The following is a 21,068-nucleotide window of genomic DNA, read 5'->3' on the forward strand; positions in this document are numbered from 1 at the left end:
TTAAAAAATTTGGGAAGGAAAATTGACTAAAATCTATCCAACAATTTATTCTAAAGGCAAAAGATCTGTGCTGGGTGGGAACATAGAAGGGTGTTTCCTATGTATTTTCCAAAGTACCCTAGTTTGGTGAGATGTTCTATGGATAAAGAGTGTGAAACACAGCAGAAATTCACTGCTCCTGAAGGACTCATAATGCACATTGGCATCCAACTGAAAAACCACTAACTCAAGGAAATTAGTGCTAATGGTAGAAATCAGTGGGAAATGGCATCCAAAAGGAGTGATAAGGGAGCTATGACTTCGAGTAGCATATATTAAGAATCAAAAATTAAAATGCATGTACCGACATTGGGATGGACTATTTGAAATATGTGAATTCAAGAAGAATTTCAAAAACAAGAATATTTTTCTTGCCCTCATCTTAGAATAATAAAACCCAACACCTATTAGTGCTTTCCAGTTTAAAAAGCGATTCCCTTTTATCAGATAACTGGAAGCCTTATCTCACAACTTCTACTGTATACCAAGTCTTGGGTGATGGTCTCTGGAGACACAGGGAAGCTAGCATGACCTCGGAAAAGAGTTTGCAACCAGAAAGTCCAATCTATGGCCTAAGAGGTTCTACTTAATGCCTTGCTTCTGATGCAGGCATGTACCTGTTTCCTATTTCCTGACCTATAATGCCAAAGAGAAGGGTATCTGGTACTTACTAATATCTTGAACCAGTCCTTGCTATGTCCATTGATATACCAAGGGAGGAAGACACAGGGAAGAGGACCCAGTAGTTTATCTGCCCAAGGGAAGAGGACCCAATAGTTTATCATGAAGGACCTGGCCATATCTTGGGACCACTTTATGACAAGCATCATACAAACCACCAAGCAAACCTTTGGTCACCATTTAAAATAAGAAACTTCTGGCTGCAGAGTTTACTGATAGAGACTTCATTCAGGAAGGCTGTGAAGTCACCGAATCACACATCAGTCTCGGTGAGTCATTTCACTTGCCTACTAAGTAAAAGATTGCTCTGATAGTCAGGAGCTCAGACAGTCTTTCTCAAGACATCCAATCATTTATCCTGAAGCAATGGGTCTCTTACTCACCTGTTGTCACATTTATGCTCAAAATGTCGGTAATTTGGTCAGTGTTATTCCCATGAATTGGAAAACTGAGGCTGTTCAAGTAGGCTTTGATAGGATCCAGGAAAGATGCATTTTCAAAACTGATCTCAATATTAACAGTGTATTCTTCAGCTGTAGGACTTTTTGTGGCAACTGCAATGAAAGCACATGGAGGCTGAGAGAACTTACCATGGTCAGATGGAGCAAGATCATGATGGCTATTTCAGCAGTTAAAGGTAATGACAGGTACATGTGAATGGTTGGTCTATCAAGCCTTAGGAATTTCTAATGAAATCTTTCAGAGAAAAAGAAGGTTTATTTACTCACCACCTTGGTGTCCAAGGCTAAGCACTGCTGTGTGAAGTATGGACTGTAATAGGCAAGAGCGGAAGCAGAGAGAATAGCAGGGAGGGTCTGGGAACCGTTTGGGCAAAATATGTCATGGTCAGGACCCAAAGGAGTGAGTCAGTGTTTCATCTGCAGTATGCATCAGTCGATAGATGCATACTCTAAGGGCTGAACCATGCATGGCTTGAAGGCATCTGGGAAAAGTCACCCAGTTAATTCTCTTTGCCCTTAGCCTATGGAAAGAGCATATATTCTTTGCTCTTCCTCTGCATCTCCAGTGTTCAGAACATGATAGGTGCTCAACAAAAGTTTGGCAAATTGGAAAGTAAAATAAAAGATTTTCAGCTCTTCATTGTTTTTCCAAATTGTCTCCAGGTGGTTAACTGGCTGGCATTCAAGATGGATCTCTTCCCCAACACAGAGCTACAACAGGCAGGCTAATATATATGTATATGTGTGTGTATGTGTATACATATATATATATAATATAGAGAGAGAGTATATATAGTATATGAGTCTATATATAGAATTATATATATAGACTACTATATATACTATATAGTATATATAGTACAGCATATATATAGTATAGTAATATAGTATATATAGTCTATATACAGTAGTCTATATAGAGTAGTCTATATACAGTCTATGTATAGAGACTATATAGTCTTTATATAGTATATATACTACATAAAGTATAAAGACTATAGTCTTTATATAGTATATATACTATATAAAATCTCTATATAGCATGCTATATATAGTATGCTATATATAGTCTATGTTTATATATAGAGAGACTATATATAGTCTACTCTATGTGTATATAGAGACTATATATGTGTGTGTGTGTGGGTATATATATATATATATACAGTCTAGCCTGCCTGATGTAGGTATGTGTTGAGGAACAGATCCACCTTGACTATAGTGGTCTATATTGACTACTATATATACATATGTAGACTATATATAGACTGTATAGTCTAGTCTATATATATATAGTCTATACAAACATTATATATTATATATAAACCCTATATATAATATATATGCATGTGACACACATACATATGCATACACACCATATGTGTGTATGTATGTATGTGTGTGTATATATATATATATAGTTTTCTATAGCACATCATGTCTGGGCCACTAGTTTTAAGCTTCCCAAGAGCAGGAACTGTTTCTTTCACGTCTCTTAGCCTTACTTACTCCATCTGGCAAAGAGCTCACCACATTATAAATATGCGACCAATCAATTCTTGTTAAACCTGAAACTCTCTGAGTCAAGTCACAAATTCACCTCTCTGTCACTGACCGGATCTTTGACCTAATCTTGGCTAGAATATATAACTGAAGCCATGGGCACAGTTAATACTTAATGAAGAACCTTCAAGGAATAAGAACGTTTTACACAGATAGATTGAGAATATTTTTCTTTTTTGGGGATAGGGCCTCTCTCTGTCGCCCAGGCTGGAGTGTAGTGGCACGATCTTGGCTCACTGTGACCTCCACCTCCTGGGCCCAAGTGATCCTCTGGCTTCAGCCTCCCGAGTAGCTGGGACTACAAGCTCATGCCATCACACCCAGCTAATTTCTGTACTTTTTGTACAGATGGGGTTTTGCCATGTTTCCCAGGCTTGTTTTGAACTCTTGGGCTCAAGGTATCTGCCTGCCTCGGCCTCCCAAAGTGCTGAGATTATAGTCATGAGCTGCTGTGCCCAGTCATTGAAAATATTTTATCTTGTCAGTTACATAAAGAAAAAAGTAGGGCGGGCGCCGTGGCTCATGCCTGTAATCCCAGCACTTTGGGAGGCCGAGGCTGGTGGATCACCTGAGGTCAGGAGTTCAAGACCAGCCTCACCAACTTGGCGAAACCCTGTCTCTACTAAAAGTACAAAAATTAGCCGGGCATGGTGGCATGTGCCTGTAATCCCAGCTACTCAGGAGGCTGAGGCGGAAGAATCGCTTGAACCCAGGAGGCGGAGGTTGCAGTGAGCTAATATCGCGCCACTGCACTCTAGCCTGGGTGACAGAGTGAGACTCTGTCTCAAAAAAAAAAAAAAAAGAAAGAAAAAAATAAGGAAAAAATTAGTGAATACTTATAAAATGATTACTTTAAAATTTACATTCTATCTGAAAAGATGAAGTTTATTATACCATAAAGTTAAAATTCTATGTTAAAAGGGCAAAAATTTTCCCATAATATTCCAAGATTTAAATATTCCAAGGGTTCTTGGTGTGAAATACTAAAATAGAGTAAGTTTATCCTGGGAAACTCTAATTGTTGAATGTTTATTTCAGAAAGCTGTAACATTTGTTCATTTAGCTTGGAAAACTGTTTGTCTTAGGTCTTTGGATTTACCCATGAAACTTGTTGAGAATTATTTCATCCTGGTATCATTCAGCTTCTGCAATTAGCTCAGTCTACAAAAAAGGTCTGTCGCAGATTTTCCTAAAATTAAGAATGAATATTAACATATACTTCTTCTTTATAAAAACGTACTTGACAAATAGAATAAAGTGACTTTTATAAGAATGCAGAAACTCAGCCTGTGATGATAGTATGGCATTGCCTAAAATTTCCTGTTGACTTTCTGATTCTCAAACGGTTCTGTGATGAAAACAAGCTTCCTGGAAGAATGATTAATCTCATTTTATGTGATTCTAACTATGGACACATTATGTTGTCCACTGGGAATATTTATGAGGAGAAAGGCTGCATAATATTTACAAGTTCTGCCTTAGTGCACATTCTTTTTCCTGAAAAGTAATGCAGCAATGTTTATATCCTCCAGAGGGTTCACTACCTCCAGGATCCTCTTTGCCATGCCAGTCTACTATCCTCCCATAAATATAAACAGGATTTCCTGGATGGTAGCTGCCTTTTGGTTGGGTGAGGTCAGTAACAAATTCATATCATATCCACTTCATTACTGGCTTTGTTGCATCCCAGGATCTGATCTCGCAAAATATCAATGCCTGCCTGAGGGTCATGTCTGGCCCTGTGCTCTTTTCAGTCACAACTGAAGAACAAGTGTGTGCCTAGAAAGCACATGGTGATTCACGGATGTTATTACTCTCCATTGAAACCAAGGCAGTTCTGCTCGGATTTTACAAGGAGCCGAGCCAAACCATCAAGAACTAAGAGCAGAGGCTCTTGTGACCTTAGCAAGTTTCAGTCTGTAGCATTCCCGCAGCTGTTAATGTGAGCACCCAGCCTCTAAGGACCTCTTTCCTCTACCATTTATGTTCTCCAACAGCTTCTAAAAGGAGTTTCAGAATCACCCTCAGCCTGAGCGTCACCTCTGTAGAAACTGATATGGATAGGGAACCTCGAATAGAGAAGGAAATGCCTTCTCCTTGAAAATACTCAATTATTTGAAACAGGCTCAAAAACACCACTGTAATTTAGCAGGCTGTTGGCTTACTCTTGGAAATCATCTATTCCAGTGATCCCCAAACTTAACTGAGGATTATATACACCTAGGGAATACACAAATACACACACACGCACAGAGAGAGAGAGAGAGAGAGAGAGAGATTTTGGAGCTCAGCCCATGTGAACCAAAGTAAATGGGACCACTTTGTAAACTTTAAAATACTATTAAAAATATGAGTTATTATTGTTAAATGTGTCTTTAGAACTTGATGTACAATTCCTAAAGTAAATTCTAAAATAAAATCAAGTTCAAAGGCAAAATGATTAATAATAAATCAAAGAATTATGTAAGCCTTTGTTTAATTTTATTCAACATAATAAATGTCTTAAAAATTCACATTCAGGGCCAGGCATGGTGGCTCATGCTTGTAATCCCAGCACTTTGGGAGGCTGAGGTGGGCGGATCACAAGGTCAGGAGTTCGAGACCTGCCTGGCCAACACAGTGAAACCCTATCTCTACTAAAAATACAAAAATTAGCTGGGCGTGATGGCAGGCACCTGTAATCCCAGCTACTTGGGAGGCTGAGGCAGGAGAATCACGTGAACCTGGGAGGTGGAGGTTGCAGTGAGCCGAGATCACACCACTGCACTCCAGCCTGGGAGACAGAGCTAGACTCCGTCTCAGAAAAAAAAAAAGAAAAAGTTCACATTCAGGAAAAATGCATTGTGACCCATTGTCATTGACACTCATGTATTTTGATATTAAGCCTTGCTCCGCTCATTTGTTTGTTCCTTGATTTAATGATTTACCTGTAATTTTACTATTTATTGAATGCCTGTTTTCTAGGCACTGCACTAGGAGCTGGAGACACAGGGTGAATAAAAGGAGCAAAGCCCTGTCTTTGAGGATCTTTCATCATTATACTGGAGTCAAAAGATAAGTTTAGATTTAAAGTTAGGGATTTTTTTTTTTTTTTTTTTTTTTTTTTGTAGAATGGTTACGAAAGACCTTTCTCAAGCAGTGAACTTTGAGCAGAGACTCAAATGAAGTAAGGGGTGAACCAGGAAGCTATCTGGATAATGTCACTCTAGGAAGAGTAAACAGGTGTTAAAGCCCTGAGATAGCAACCGTCTTGGCTTGCTTGAGTAATAGCAAGAAGATGCCCTCAATCCCCCAGTATGCACTTGAAATTGGGTCATTTCTTCTCATCTGAAGCCTGGAACAGTATCATGGTCCTATAGGCAAACAAACATAGAGGCTGTGGCTAAGCCTTCTTCCCCTGTAATGCACCGAGGTGACAGGATCAGCACCTAAGGAGCAGCTTAGATGCTCAGGGATCAGCATGACCCACATGGTGGTGGGGTCAGAGGCTCTCTCACCTCACTCCCTCAGAAGGCCCAGAGTTTAGGCTTAGAAATGCCAAACCCACCTGTCCCGCTCAACCTGAGGACTTCAGAGCCTGTAAAGTAACATTCCTTGTCCTTCTCCAGACTACCAGGGACCAGGAGGCACGAGGACAGTTCCTCAACTTCTGTGTGTGTGTTTTGGATGCACTCCTATCCTCTTCTGCTCCTCAGGATATCTGAATCCTGATAGTTTAATGTGTTTTCTTTGCCCCTGGCATTGTTTGTCTGGATTTTTCTGGCTCACTGATGCCCTGTGTGGAAGGTAGCCAATTCCAGGTGTCATCAGTGTCACAGACAGAGGCCTATCAGCAGGCCCAGGAGGCACAAGACAACCAGGATTTCCCCTCTCCTTTCCCATAAATCACTGCCAGCCACACAGCACTTATCTTACAGGGACATTTCTGGAAAGTTGGCCACAAACTACAACCAAGATATTTGGGTCTTAATCACAGCTATTTAAGCAAACAATTCTACTTTTGCCTGGAAACACTAATGGGAACTATGGTTTGTCAGAGCCAGAGCTTAAGTAGATGGGTAAATTAACTTCTTGCCTGCTAACTTCACCCAGGAGAAAAGAGATTGGTTGGTGTGGCTTCCTCTTGACTAAAGGGGCCAATGCAATTTTACCATTGATGGTTTGGCTCTCCTGTTTCTCCCTGTTGGTCTTAGCAAGTAAATATCAAAAGATATCTACTATTTGGCTTGTTTCTTGACATATTCTAGAAGGTGGCAATTTGGCAGCATTGTCTGTCTACTATTGTGTGATTGCTCTGCAGATGCAGTGAAGGGATCTTATTCTCTGTTCAGGTTTCAGAAAGAGTTGTTCACAAAGAAGAAAATCATCAGAACCCAAGGCTATGGGCTACCTGGCAGGTGTAGATGGAGGAGAAAATGGGCAGCACTGTGTCATCAAACACCAGACTGTGAAGTCTAAGGAAGAGAATTCATTCCACTAGCTAGCCATATACCCAAATCATCAAAGTTAGCCCCATCTTACCTAGTAAGATGAAGGCAGATAAACCAGTCTTCCTTTCTCTACAAAGCTGTTCCAAGAACCATGAAATGAGACTTCATGAGCCAACCAGGAACACATGTTGAAAACTATAACTCATAGCTACGAGCATGGACTTTGGAGCCAGAGAGAATGGGAGAGGAATGCCTTCTGACCTGGGCAGATCATTTAACTCTGTGAGCCACACTTTGCTTATCTGTAAATGAAAGGTAGTATTTTCTCTGCAGGATTATTGTTAAAGAGCCTGAATCCTACATGAAACCCCCTAACAAAGTGTCTGGCATATAGTTGCCAGTAAAATAGTAATTCTGATTATCATAAATATAATGATTATATATTATGCAGATGTGTGCTGATAGGTCAAGAAATGCTAACATTAAGGGCCCGGCGCGGAGGCTCACGCCTGTAATACCAGCACTTTAGGAGGCCAAGGCGGGCAGATCACGAGGTCAGGAGATGGAGACCATCCTGGCCAACACAGTGAAACCCTGTTTCTACTAAAAATACAAAAAATTAGCTGGGTGTGGTGGCATGCACCTGTAATCCCAGCTACTTGGGAGACTGAGGCAGGAGAATCGCTTGAACCTGGGAGGCGGAGGTTGCAGTGAGCTGATAGCACCACTGAACTCCAGCCTGGGTGACAGAGCGAGACTCTGTCTCAAAAAAAAGAAACGCTAACATTATTCCTATCAGGCTTCACCTTTGGTATAGTTAAACAAACAAACAAAAAAGAAAAACATTAATCAGAAAAATTTTAAAAAAGCAAAACACTCCCAATATTAAATGTCAAGCTTAAAACCAACTCCACACACCAGCCTGAAAGCACCAGGTCTTTTATCTCACTCCACCACCACCACTGCCGGCTCAGAGCACTCAGTGCTACATGTCATCATCAGAAAGGCTGCAACCATGAAAACCCAAAAGTCTGTTCCTCAACCTGGGAAGTGCACGGCATTTCCTGGACCCAGATCTAAAAGGGCCAGCACACCCAGGTTGCTAGGCCTGCAGAAACGGCAGGATTTCCGTGCTAGCAGCCAGAGACCCAATCTGGGAGGAACCTTACTCTGACTAAATAGATGTGAAAATGTGAGCGCATCCAGTGCAGGGTTTGGACATCCTGAATGCCCCTCTCTTGCTGTTTTGCCTCCCATCAGTTATTCCTTTAAAGCCAGAGAATAATCACCTGGGGCTCTTCAGCACCAGGCTCCAAGACACGCCCCCTCTGTCAGAAACCTGGAGTGGAGAACCTGGCCAGTTGATATTTGTGTTACTTCTAACCAATAAGAAACATCCACTTTCATTCCCCCATGAAGAGTCCCCATAAGACTAAATTTGGAGTTTGTCTGCAAACCTCCAAAACAGGCTTCTCCTTCCAACTCTGGTCTCTACCTGTGACCTCTCCAAAGCACCATCTCCTAGGTTTGTGCACTCCTGAAGAGTCACAGGGATTATTGCTGTCCTTCATCCTCAAGTCACATCTGTCCAAGACCTTTTGCTGTGTTTTTCATAATGTCTTTGGCGAGCATTTCCTCTGCTTCTTTCCTATCTTACTCCATGGCAGAGTCGCATGTCTAGACTTCCGAGCCTCCTGGCTAGTCTCCCAGGCACTAATTTCTTCGTGTAATTTATTTAGCCATAACCATGGGGATACTTTTCACTTAAGTGAGTTCATCAGTCATCTCTCTGTGGCAGCTGCTCAGCTGATCCAGAATCCACTTCCTGATGGAATCGTGACATGACTCGGGATCTTTTCCCCATTCTTATTTCTCTCTGCTCCCTTACAGCCACTCATTGTCCTAACAGGCAGCTCCATGCTTTTTCTCGCCTCTAGGTTTCATGCAGGCTTCTTTTTCCTGAGAGAATTTTGAAAGAGTTTTCCTAAAATGCTAACTCCTATATCACAGCATCTGTGCCCCTGCCTTCAAGTGGTACAGAATACCTTCTCTGGACTGGAGGTAGATCACGCCCTTTCAAATGCAACACTATTTTATAAATAAATTGATTTTCTTTGTTTAAATTTCTTTAAAAAACTATTAAAAGAAAAAATAAACACCAGATAATCCAACTAACATTTTTAAAGTAATATTAACATAACCTTATTTAATCTTCCTAACAACCCTATAAGGTAATAACTCTGAGATATATGTGTGTGTGCGTGTGTAAATGTGACATACATATGTGATACATATATATGTAATACATATATATATATGTAATATAATACAGTCAGCCCTCTGTATCTGTGGGTTCTGCATCCATGGATTCAACCAATCTCAGATGGAAAATATTTTTTAAAATTGTGTCTATACCGAACTTGTACAGCCTTGTTTTCTTGTCACTATGACTTAAAAAGTACAGTACAACAACTATTTACATAGCATTTACATTGTACTAGGTATTATAAATAATCTAGAGATAATTTAAAACATATTCAAGGATGTACATAGGTTATATGCAAATTTACACAATTTAATATCAGGGACTTCAGCACATGCACATTTTGGTATCTGAGGGGTTCCCGGTACCAATCCCCCATGGATACCAAGGGAAGGACAACAGTATACACACACACACACACACACATACATGTATACACATATACACATACATATGCATGCATATATATATATACACACACACACACACATATATAAATTCAAGGGGCCAGTTAGGTTATGTAACTGATCAGTCACATGGGTAGAAATTCATGGTGTGCTGAGAATAAATGTAAGTATTGATCCTATCTTTAAAGATGATTCTATTCCAAATGCTAAAGATTTTGTCCAGTGACTCAAAAAAAAAAATTCCTGACCTAATCGTTTTTCTCTTAGAACCTTTGTATCCTTCTGGCATCCAGGCTTCAGAAAGGGAGAGGTATGTGTATGTAAAAGGGAATAGCACTCTGAAAATCAGAGCCCAGTTCTAACACCTCACTTAACTAACACACCCACCAAGCAGAACACAGACATCTCCATGTGGCATCCTGCTGAAGGTAACATTTTCTGTTGCTTCCTTTCATCATTTTCCTGGAGAGTCGTGTTCTTTTTTTTTTTTTTTTTTTTTTTGAGATAGAGTCTTGCTCTGTCGCCCGGGCTGGAGTGCAGTGATGCGATCTCAGCTCACTGCAACCTCCGCCTCCCAGGTTCAAGCGATTTTCCTGCCTCAGCCTCCTGAGTAGCTGGGACTACTACTATTTTTAGTAGAGACGGAGTTTCACCATTTTGGTCAGACTGGTCTCGAACACCCGACTTTGTGATCTGCCCACCTTGGCCTCCCAAAGTGCTGGGATTACAGGCATAAGCCACCACGCTGAGTCATATTCTTAACTGCAACTTACATTCTGGATATCTGGGGCCTAGTGCCTAGGTTTTTCTATGGCCATTTCTTACTTCAGCGATTTTGTAAAAGTACAAAGGCCAATCCATCTTCTGCAGATGATGGGTTGATTCATTAACACTTCCCAAATGACTTTAGAGGCCCAAGAACACAGAGGACCATGTATAATAAATGGAAAACATCTTTTCATGTTGATTTAACATTGTCATGATTGTTTTTAATGAAAGCACACCTGGAAAAACTATGGAATGTCAAATCCTTAGATGTAGAAATGGTTTCCTCCCCAAGGGCTACCCCCTCACGTTGTCACCATGGGCCATAAACAGCCTGGCTCAGAAGTGCAGGAAGACATTCCTTTTACAGCTGTAGTCACCCACTGCTCCTGAGGAAGCCAGCAGCTTGAGCCTTAGAAGAATTTGACAGAAGCCTGGAGCTGGAACTCACTGGCCAGTAGTTTGATTTTAAAAAGCCAAAGTCTTTCAAAATACCAAATGAGCACATCTCTGTCTTTGTTCCTGTCATAGAGTGCAGAAAAGTTTAAAGGGTTGTCGGGATGGGGTAGAGGTAATGATACCTGTTTTAGAGTACAGAACATATAGACCGTGTCATAGCCACTTCGGGGATGGAGGGAGAAAGGGAGCATGGGATCCCACAGGGCTAAGAAAACGAAGGCTGAAACGGAAAAGAAAAGAAAGGGAAGAGAAAGGGAGAGAGGGAAAACCAACAGTGGTATGATCCTCCAATTAGTATTTTAAGAGCTTAATAGAATGTGGTCATATTCTCATTTCAAGCGCTGGACAACAGTTGAGTCTGGCCACTGCACCGTGAAAGGCTCGAACAGATGCCTCCACTCTGATCTTAGGGTAAGCCTGCCCTCTTTGGCAGCCTACTGTCTCTTTTAGACTCACTAGATCAAGTCACACATGGCTGAAAAAATGATTCCATGCTAATGTGATAGGGTAAAAAATTTTTCCTTCTAGATAGTTGGTACAGCCACTCAGCCAGCAGATGTTCTCCGATAGGAATTCAGAAAGGTGCTGTAATGTGAACGTGCAAGTGCTTCATCTGTTCGCTCACTGGTTGAGAAAGAAACTGAGCTTGATGCCAGGCTACAGAGATGAGGAGAACACAAGTGAGCTCTCCTCTACTGGGGGTGGCAAAGAGGAGGTAAAATAATTACAGTGCTTTGGGACAAATGTTGTGAATGGAAATGTATCAAGGGGAACGGGAACCCAGGAAAAGAAGTCTCATGATCTGGGGAATGGATGGAAGGCTTAACAGGGCAGGAGTTCATAGGACTTGGGGCTTCAGTGGGGGTCTCCCAGATAAACAAAGGGGGATGATGGGCATGGCGTTGATGACATGGAAGGGAACAGAAGGATATCAGGTGGGAAAGGCATGGAAGGCCTGGTGAGTCATGAGCAGAGGATTGGCTTTTAGTTCCAAGGCCAAGGGAGCCCAAGAAGAGTTCTACTGAGGGAAATGACAGCATCCGATTTGTGCTTTTGAAGGGCTGCTATGCTGAGAGTGGGAGCACCAGGTCCTGGGAATACCCAGCCTGCAGCCCTGAACTGACACCTGTGCAGGGTCCACTCAGGATGGGAGTTGAAGGTCTGTGTTTCAGAATTTGCAGCTCTGAAAATTCAGAGCTAACCCTCCAAAGGGCTGAGTCTTGTATTTTCCAGATCACTGCTTTAGAGTTGAGTGGGAAAAATGGAGTGGGAAACAGAGGAGGAGGACTTAAGCCTTGTGGTTAGATTTCTTCACAAGATAAAGTCCTAAGTGAAAGAAGTTTTTTTTTTTCTTTTTTTTTTTTTTAAAGGCAAAAAGAAAGGCTTCTGGATGGTAGGCAGAGAAGTAGGCCATTTGGTGGTGCAGGAGGGCAGCTGAGGAGAGAGCCACATAAAAATCCTAGGAATGTGAGGAGCAGTGATGGCAATGTGGAGGGAAAGGGGGTTCTTACGTGTTGTTATGATCCAGTTACTGTCATTTGGTAGAGAATGGAGTTCCCTAGTAATTATTTTTGGAAATCACACTGCACTATATGACCCTGATGTGATTGGAGACTGAATTATGTAGACTACAATGTTTTAAAAAGTTGCAACACATATCATTTGAGTCAACTTATAAAAGGGATTGCCAAGCAAGAGTTTACATACCGGCTCGTTTTTGCCTCAGTGCCTCCTCACCAGCTGGTTCATGTTCATGAAGACTCTGAAAAGAACATTTGAGAAAGTTGTCATTTAATGTTAGAGAAGTCTTTTCACTGTGGCTCCCCGCTTAGATACCCCTAAATGTTGGAGCTGCGCTTAAGGCTGCAGACTTTGGGTTAGCACCATGTGTCCCGTGGATGCTGGGCACATAGCAATGAAATGGTTTGGAAGACAAAATGGAGTTGTTACTGTAGTGTGACCTAGGAATTCATTTTTTTTTAGACCAGTCTCTAGACCAGGAACAGAAGAAATCATCATATCTGACTTTCTCAGAGTCCCTTCAGTTTGAATCCTGTCAAGAAATATAAATTATTATAGTGTTCTAAACTTGTACTCTCTGCCTGACTTGAACTGAGTCATCCCAGTGACCTTCGAGACAAGTCTCACGACCTCCTTCTCAACACTCAGCCTGTCCCAACCGCAATCTTCCTGCTGTATTATGGCTCTTTAACCATTGTGCGGGCTTAGAAATTATTTTTTCTGCATCTGATCCTTTTTCTCCTGGATGGTTCTATTGCTGGTTTCTGTAGTAGGAGCTAAGAGAGCCTGCTCTAGAGCCAGACTGCCTGGGTACAAGACTGTGCCACTTACTCTGTGGCTTTGTGACCTTGGGGAAGTTATTTATCCTTGCTGAGCTTTAGGGTTTTTTTTCCTGTACAATGGGAATAATAACAGTATCAACTTCATAGGTTTGTTATGAGAACTAAGCAAACTACAGTATGGCAAATAGTAAGTTCTTGATACATTTTAGCTATTATTATATAGTGTGGTGACTGAAAGTAAGGACTCTGCAGACACTGAGTTCAAATCCTAGCTCCATCATAAAATGTCTATATGACCTTGGGCAAATCACTTAATCTTTCTGTGCCTCAGTTCTTACCTATAGAATGGGGATGAATATAGCTTATCTCAGAATGTTGATGTGAGGACCAAATGATTAATAAATGTAAGGCACTGAAAGTAATTTTGTTTACATGGTAAATGCTATTCAGGAAGGGGGCATCAAGATGTTCTGGGGACATCATGCTGCACCTGCCACCTGGTACATTTCTGTGAAGTTCATCTCCTTCATCCTGTAGCTTTTTTGTTAAAGAATAGCATTGATCAGTTTCACTCATGGGATCACCACCAGCTCTGCAGCTGGTAACAGAGCCTACCCCATACCTTGACCTGACGTGGATTTCCTAGCTGATCCCCGCCTGCCTACAGGTTTTCCTGTGATGTATTTTCCACCCCAAACTCCCTTCTCACTCAATAGAAAAGCCCCACCTCTCTGAAGTCTCCCAGATAACCCCTGCCCACAGAGATCTGTGCTTTACCCTGAACTCCACGCATCCATGACCGCCACCTGGGGCAGAGCTCATGCTGCCGTCAGGGTTGTCTACCACTATTTTCTAGTTATCTCACATCATCAAAATGACAAACATAATACTTCCTAAGATGTGTTTAACACCCTGTGCCAAGACAAGGGTAGACGCTGTTATTATTCACATTTCACTAATAAGAAAGCACAGGCACAGAGAGGTCCAGTAACTTGCCTAGGATCACACAGACTTTAATGGCAGAGCAGGATTCAAACCCAGCCGGCTCCAGAGTCTGCACTTGTCCTTGCAGGCACTGTGTCATCTTCTTAGCAGAGACCTGGGGAACTGGCTTTGTCTCAGGGAGCCAGTCTCTCTTTACCCAGAGCCGTTTCTCTCTCTGTCTGTATAACCTCTTCCTATTCCCTCCTACTTTCCAGTGAACAGTTCCCTTGGCTGGTCTCCCTCCTCTTACTAAGTTACATTTTTAGGAAAAGATCAGATGTCCGCAATTTACCACTCCATGTGAGGTTTACCTGTTTCCCTCGCTGATGCCCTTAGGAGGTACTGGTTGAGGAATGTGTTAAAGTCAGTAGGAAATGGGGAGGGACTGTGTACTTGATAGTTCATAAATGTTCTTGAAGAAATAAATAGGGGAATGATGGATGATGATTGGAATTTCAAAAGCCCAGTTGCTGCTTTATTTGCAGTGAAGTTATTTTAGATGTACTTGAATATGCAGGAACTGAAGGTGCAAAGTCAATGTATAGGACTGGTTCCGGCCCAGCTTCCCTTGGAGAATGCTTTGGCTTTCTGCCCAGGCAAAAGGAAGGTTCTTCGTGCTTTCCTGCCTCCATCCTCTCTGGGGCCTGGTGGGGAGGAGGGAGTGGCCACTGGGAGCTTTCTCTGTCCACACTTCAAGGCAGCAGTTAGGGGACTCAGACAACACATGAGAACTTGACCGCCAGTGGTCACCTTTGGGCAGTTCTCCCAGGTCGAGTTTTCATTCTCTCTGCTTTCCAGTAGGACTAAAGCATTGAGGTCTTGCCTCTTGTCTTGTCAGTTACATGTTAAAATCAAGATATATTTCAATTATCTAATGCAGCATATTTCAACTCTTTGTAAGAATCAGGATCATTGGTCTCCCCTGCCCCCAGTGTGATTCAGTAGGTCTGGGGTGAGGTGCAGAAAACTGCCTTTTCAAGCAGCGCATCCAGTGACATGAGGCCATCTTTTGGAAACACTACTTTCTGAAGATTTCCTGAATCTTTATGGTGATCATCTGGAACTTTCAGGGCACATCTTTGCAAGTGCCGCTTCCATAGCTCTGTCACCTACAGCCTCTTTGTTGTCCAGTGGGAGCAGCCTACTTCCTATTTTAAGCCCTACAATCATTGGAGATAATGGAGGAAAAAGCACATTGATGGCAATGAAGCCTCTGAGGAGTTGGGATGGAGATGGGTAAATGCTCTTGACCATCCCCAGATTCAAGGAGGTACAAAGATCTGGCTACCAAGTCACAGGACCTGATTTGAATAGAGCAAATTGTCACACCAAGAAGTGAATCCCACAGTTTCAGATTTTTAGGAAATGTCATTCTCTCCCTCAAATCCTCTGTTTCTTACATTATGAAAAATAATAAGTGCTGAGGCATGTCAGGTGCTCAGTGCAGTCTCTGGTAGTGGTGAGTGCTGTGTATCCTGCTGGCATGGGGGCTCACTGGGGACCAGCCTTACCGTCCTGAGTCTTCATGTCATCCCAGTTTGGGGAACTGTGGGACTCCAGCACTTGCCTTTCCTCTTACACTTTGGGTGCTGGGTAGAACTCACAAGGGAGCATAGGTTTGCCAGGGCTCCCAGTGCTCGACAGTGTATTTACTTCAGACAAGAAAACAGAGCTTCCAATTGGACCTCCCCCTGCCTGCTCCATCTGTGTAGAGGTCCCCAGGGGACTGTCTGAGCCACAGTGGACAGCGTTGTCCAGAGGGAATTTCCTGAAGGCAGAGCTTCAGCCAGAAAAGACAAGGTCACCAATTCCAGGAAGTGCCCCACCTGTCGGACATGATGACTTCACAAATAGTTGTAGTGGTGGTGGGGCAGGGTGGCCTGGAGTGGGGGTGGGTAGTCAGTCAGGAATGAGAGGTGGCTTTTTATTCATGAAGAAGAAAATTCCCAGGGAACAGGATGGCAAACGACGAGGTAAGCAAAGGCTCCTGCTTTCCCAAATCTTAACCCTACTCACCGGAGCCCTGCCACACATGCCTCTTTTTCTTGACCTGAAACTTCCGATTTAACATCTTTGCTTCTGTGTTCGAAAACTGTCTGAGCAAGAATCCTCTAGCAATGTGTCCTCACATAAGCATATTCAGAGGAGTTTATTTGTATCAAAAGTAATTGCAAAAGCTGCAATTACTTTTGCACCAAACTAATACTAGACTATTAAAAATAGCTACAAATTCATAAGCACTTGGGCTCTGTGCTAGTCACTGTGCTGTGGGTTGCATGTAGAACATTGAAGCCTCACAACAAACAGAAGAAGGAGATATGATTTATTCTCATGTAGAGGAAACAGACTCAGGGAAACGAAGAAAGTTGACAGTTTCCAAAGCTAATGAAAGTCAGAGCTGGGCTTCCACTCAGACCTGACATCAAAGTTGAGCATGTACAGCCTGTAACTCTAAGATGGTCACGAGCAGGATCCAGAGCAGCATGTCTGAAAGCCAACATCCTGGGACCCACCCAGGCATCCTGAGCTAAAATCTGCATTTGAAGAAGGTCTCTGGGCAGATCCATGCTCACATGAAAGCTTGAGAAGCACTGAGCTACATCATCACCCTTTAAAAGCCCTTCACCCCACATGTGTATATTCATGTTCATAGGCACATTATTCACAATGGCCAAGAGGTGGAAGCAACTTATGTCTGTGGATGGATGAATGGACAAACAAAATATAGACATATGTACAATAGGACATTATTCAGCCTTAAAAAGGGGGGAAGTGCTGACAAAGGCTACAACATAGATAGACCTTGAAGACAATATGCTAAGTGAAATAAGCCAGCCACAAAAAGACAAATACTATATGATTCCACCTACATGAGGTATCTAGAATCACCAAATTAATAGACAGAAATTAGAATAGTAGTAACCAGAAGCTGTCAGTAGAGAAGGAAATGAGGAGTTATTGTCAAATGGGTATAGAGTTTGAGTTTTGCAAAATGAAAAAATTATGAAAATTAGATGTACAATAATGTGAATATACTTAATACTACTAAACTGTGTGCCTAAAAATGGTTTCAAGATGTTAAATTTTATGTTAGGCGTATTTTATCACAATTTCAAAAACCAAGCCCATCACCAGATGTTGCATACATGTGGCATTTAAGACGGTAGAAGGTCAGTCATGGGAACTGGGTGGGAGCTTAGGGCAGTATAAACTGATCAGGCAGGCTCAAGTGCACTTTTCCAATGCGAGTCCTCGGCCTTTGGGTTGCATGAAGACATTATACCTTGAAGGGTAGATCTACCAAAGAAAAGTGGGTCCTTTGAGGTGAGTGGTAGGAGCTTCCAAGGAGATGGATTTCACATTCCACCAAGATCCCTAGGAGGTCAGCTTATCCCCTGACCAGCCTTCGCCACCAGGCAGATGAAGGGGCTTTGCCAGGGCCATCACTAGGAGGGCAGATGTGACATAGAGAGAAGGCACTGCTGCAGCCAGGAGCACTAAAAATGCCGGAACAGACGCAAAGCTAACCCCATTGCTGAGATCACCTCAGGCCCTGGCTTTTACCCCACCTGCCTTGGATAGCCAGAGCTCTGCACTGACTATGTGAATTCACAAGAAGCTTAAGTGTTTCCCTTCTCTATTTAAATGGGAAGGCTATTGTGTATGAGTGTACAGGTTGTATCCTGCACACTGGGATTTGGAAGAGGAGACACACCATATATATCCCCCAAGTCATGAGAGAAATAAAGAAAAGACAAAGATAACCTAGGTCAAACAATGAAAGAAGCAAAAATGGAAAGAGGAAGAAAGTACATGAAGTTGTGAAACAAAATCCTGAAGGTAAGATTAAGCATTTTGAAAATGATATCAAATGGGAATAAATTATACAAATTTACTTGCTCAAGTTTAGTTTAAAAGAAAAAAAATCAAACGCACATTGTTTACAAGAGAATCATAAAACAAAGTGGTATATAAAGGCTTGAAAACATAAAGGACAAAAATCAGGCAAACACACAAACAAAAGCAGAAATGACAATTGGAATAGTAGACAAATAATTAAAACATACAAAGTAGGACAAAGAGGGGCATTTTATAATGCTAAAAACTTACCAATGAATCTCTAACAACAATGACTGACAAAAAAATACAACTGAAATATGTAAAACAAAAAAGTGGAAAATACTACTACAATAAGAGAAACAATAACAGCAAACCGTTACATAACATTTATTATGTGCCAGACACTGTTCTAGAGCATCTTATAGATATGAACTAATTTAATTTTCATAACAATAAAAGGAAATCAGTACTACTATTAGCATCATTGTACAGATGAAGAAATTGAGACAGAGAGAATTACATCAGTCTTCAAAGATTCCCAACCAGTAACATGCCCTGTCTCTGGTGCAGGGAGAAGCTAAGTAAGGAATAACCTGAAAATTCCCATAAGGAATAAGGGGGTACTTATCCCTCCCTTTACTTAAGCTAAACTCTCATTGACTTTCCAAAGACAAAACCACCTGAATAATCTGTCAGCAAAGGTCTTCTATGATGTCTATGGTCCTTCAGCTATGTCAGTCTGTGATTGTCACACACACACAGATTAATGTCTTTTGGAATGTGTTCTAGCCTGATGTCCCAGTTAAAACAAATCCTTTGAGAACATACATTCTGCTCAGTCCTTCAAATCTGCTTTGTTGTTATTGTTGTCAGTTTAACAGAGTGGAAGACTTAGGCCTAGTGGTTGTAATTTAGTGAAGGAAGGAACCCTGGGAGGTCTCTCTTGAAGCTACATTGATGTTCCTTTGACACCACCACTTATTTCAGAATACAGCAAGTGGTAGCCCAGCAAATACACTGACCTGGGTTTACATTCACCCCTTCTCCTCATTTGCAACATTTTTTCTTATGTTGCAATTATGGGAAGAATGTTTTTTCTCCCCGTAAAGTTTTATCTCCCTAAACTTTTTGTAAGAACCATTGTCAGTCAGGCAATCAGAAAACTGTGACAAGAAAAATTATAGCAGATATGGATATAACTCACAAAAGGATGAATAGTAGACTCGAAATTCCAGTTCAGTGCAGCTTTGGAAGAATAAATCACAATAAACATGAGGTACAAAGTGGTTCTCCTTGGGGATTTCATGTCTTCAGGTTTGAGTTGGTTGTCCTGAAATGGAAATATGATGGTTTAGATATACAGCAATTTATTTCTTAAACAAGGAAAAAGAACTCACAAGCCCTGTCTTGAAGGTCATCCTACACAAGAACCTTTCCAATAGAGACAGAAAAGGAAGGAGGAGCATGAAGGAATCAACTTAGCATTCTCTGCCCAGACCTTTGCGTGAAGAAATGGTCACAGTAGGGGAATGGGGGTTGACAGGCTGAGAATGGTGCCTGTAAATAGCACAAAGGTAGCAGATGTTTGAGTAAGAAATACTTACACATAATTTATGAACAAAAAGACTCAGAGAACACTATTCGGTTTCGCTACATGCAAAATACTTCGGTATTTTCAATTGTATCATAGAGTATCTTACCCCATTTTTAATTTAATTCTGGTAACATCCCATTAAATGGACATCATGACCCACAGTAATGGACTATGACCCATTAGTATGAAAACTGCTGGACTTGGTTATAAAAATGTAAGTTGTATCTTACAGTATTATTTCATATTATGGTGCATAATATAGAATATTAGTATCATTATATATCCCATCTTATTCATTGAGTTCTTTTTATTTTATTTATTTATTTATTTATTTTTTGAGACAGGGTTTCACTCTATTGCCCAGGCTGGTCTTGAATTCCTGGCCTCAAGCAATCCTCCTGCCTCAGCCTCCCAAAGTGCCAGGATTACAGACGTAAGTCATCACGCCTGGCCTTATGTGTTGATTTTTTAAAATTCCTTTTATAATGCTAATGATGAAAATAGCATTTTGGTGATGAGATGAATCATTTTTGTCATTTTTTCATTTAAAAAGTAGGATGTCACATGGAATAATCTCCACCCTAGAAGGTCTGGGGACCAAGACAATCTACTTTGTGCACACTCCTCTCCTTGTAGCTTTTCTGTGTCTATGTGTTGTTGTGAAAAGAATGCTAGACTAAGAGACACAAGATATGGGTTAGAATCCAGGATTACTAGAAACTAACTGTGTCCTGTGTAAGTAATTTGTCTTCTCTGAGTCCAAGTTTTCCCATCTGTAAAACGGGGATAATTGTACCTCCCCTAATTCTCTCACAGAGTTTTCTGAGACTCGAATGAGATTAAAAGGCATGAAGAACTCCAGAAATGCAGGCTGCAATAATTATTACTCTGATTGTCAATAGAATCCAGAATGCAACCATCCAGAAGGGCAGGCTTTGGCTGCAGTATTGCAGGGAGCTCCAGGTAAGCATGGCCAGGATAACACACTGATGATAGGCAAGATTTACACGTCAGGGAAAATTGTATTTCAATCGCCAGCTGACAACTGCCACCTTTTCCTCTTCCTCAGTGGAAAACTGGAAAACTGATCCAATTTGCAAATTTGGCAATCAAACACATTTTTTAAATTCTGCAACTCAATGGTTTGGGGGAAATGCTTTGCAATTTAGGTTATAGTAGTTGTTTAAGACCAGATGCATCTGCTGTGGGGAAATCATAGCAATGTACTGCTTAATTTTCTATTGGAAGTTTTATCTTCCTTTTTGAAAGACAATGTGTC

The 21,068-nt window shown here is 41.4% G+C and overlaps 1 protein-coding gene across 8 annotated transcripts in view; it reads right to left on the reverse strand.

Moving 5' to 3' along the window:
* Positions 1-21,068, reverse strand: part of ADGRF5 (adhesion G protein-coupled receptor F5) — a 102,274-nt gene that overhangs the window by 34,512 nt on the left and 46,694 nt on the right. For 7 of the 8 annotated variants that reach the window (XM_063666253.1, XM_054492118.2, XM_054492114.2 and 4 more), the window contains exons 2-4: positions 19,400-19,525; positions 12,776-12,830; positions 1,104-1,274 (exon numbers count right to left, since the gene is read on the reverse strand). In XM_063666253.1, coding sequence (XP_063522323.1) covers positions 1,104-1,274; positions 12,776-12,830; positions 19,400-19,501 — 328 coding nt within the window. In that variant the 5' untranslated portion in view covers positions 19,502-19,525. Of the gene's footprint in view, positions 1-1,103; positions 1,275-3,843; positions 3,916-12,775; positions 12,831-19,399; positions 19,526-21,068 lie in introns of those variants that run through there. The other variant, XM_063666252.1, reaches the window with a different exon arrangement.

Source organism: Pongo pygmaeus, chromosome 5, assembly GCF_028885625.2.
Source record: "Pongo pygmaeus isolate AG05252 chromosome 5, NHGRI_mPonPyg2-v2.0_pri, whole genome shotgun sequence".
NCBI lineage: Eukaryota > Metazoa > Chordata > Mammalia > Primates > Hominidae > Pongo > Pongo pygmaeus.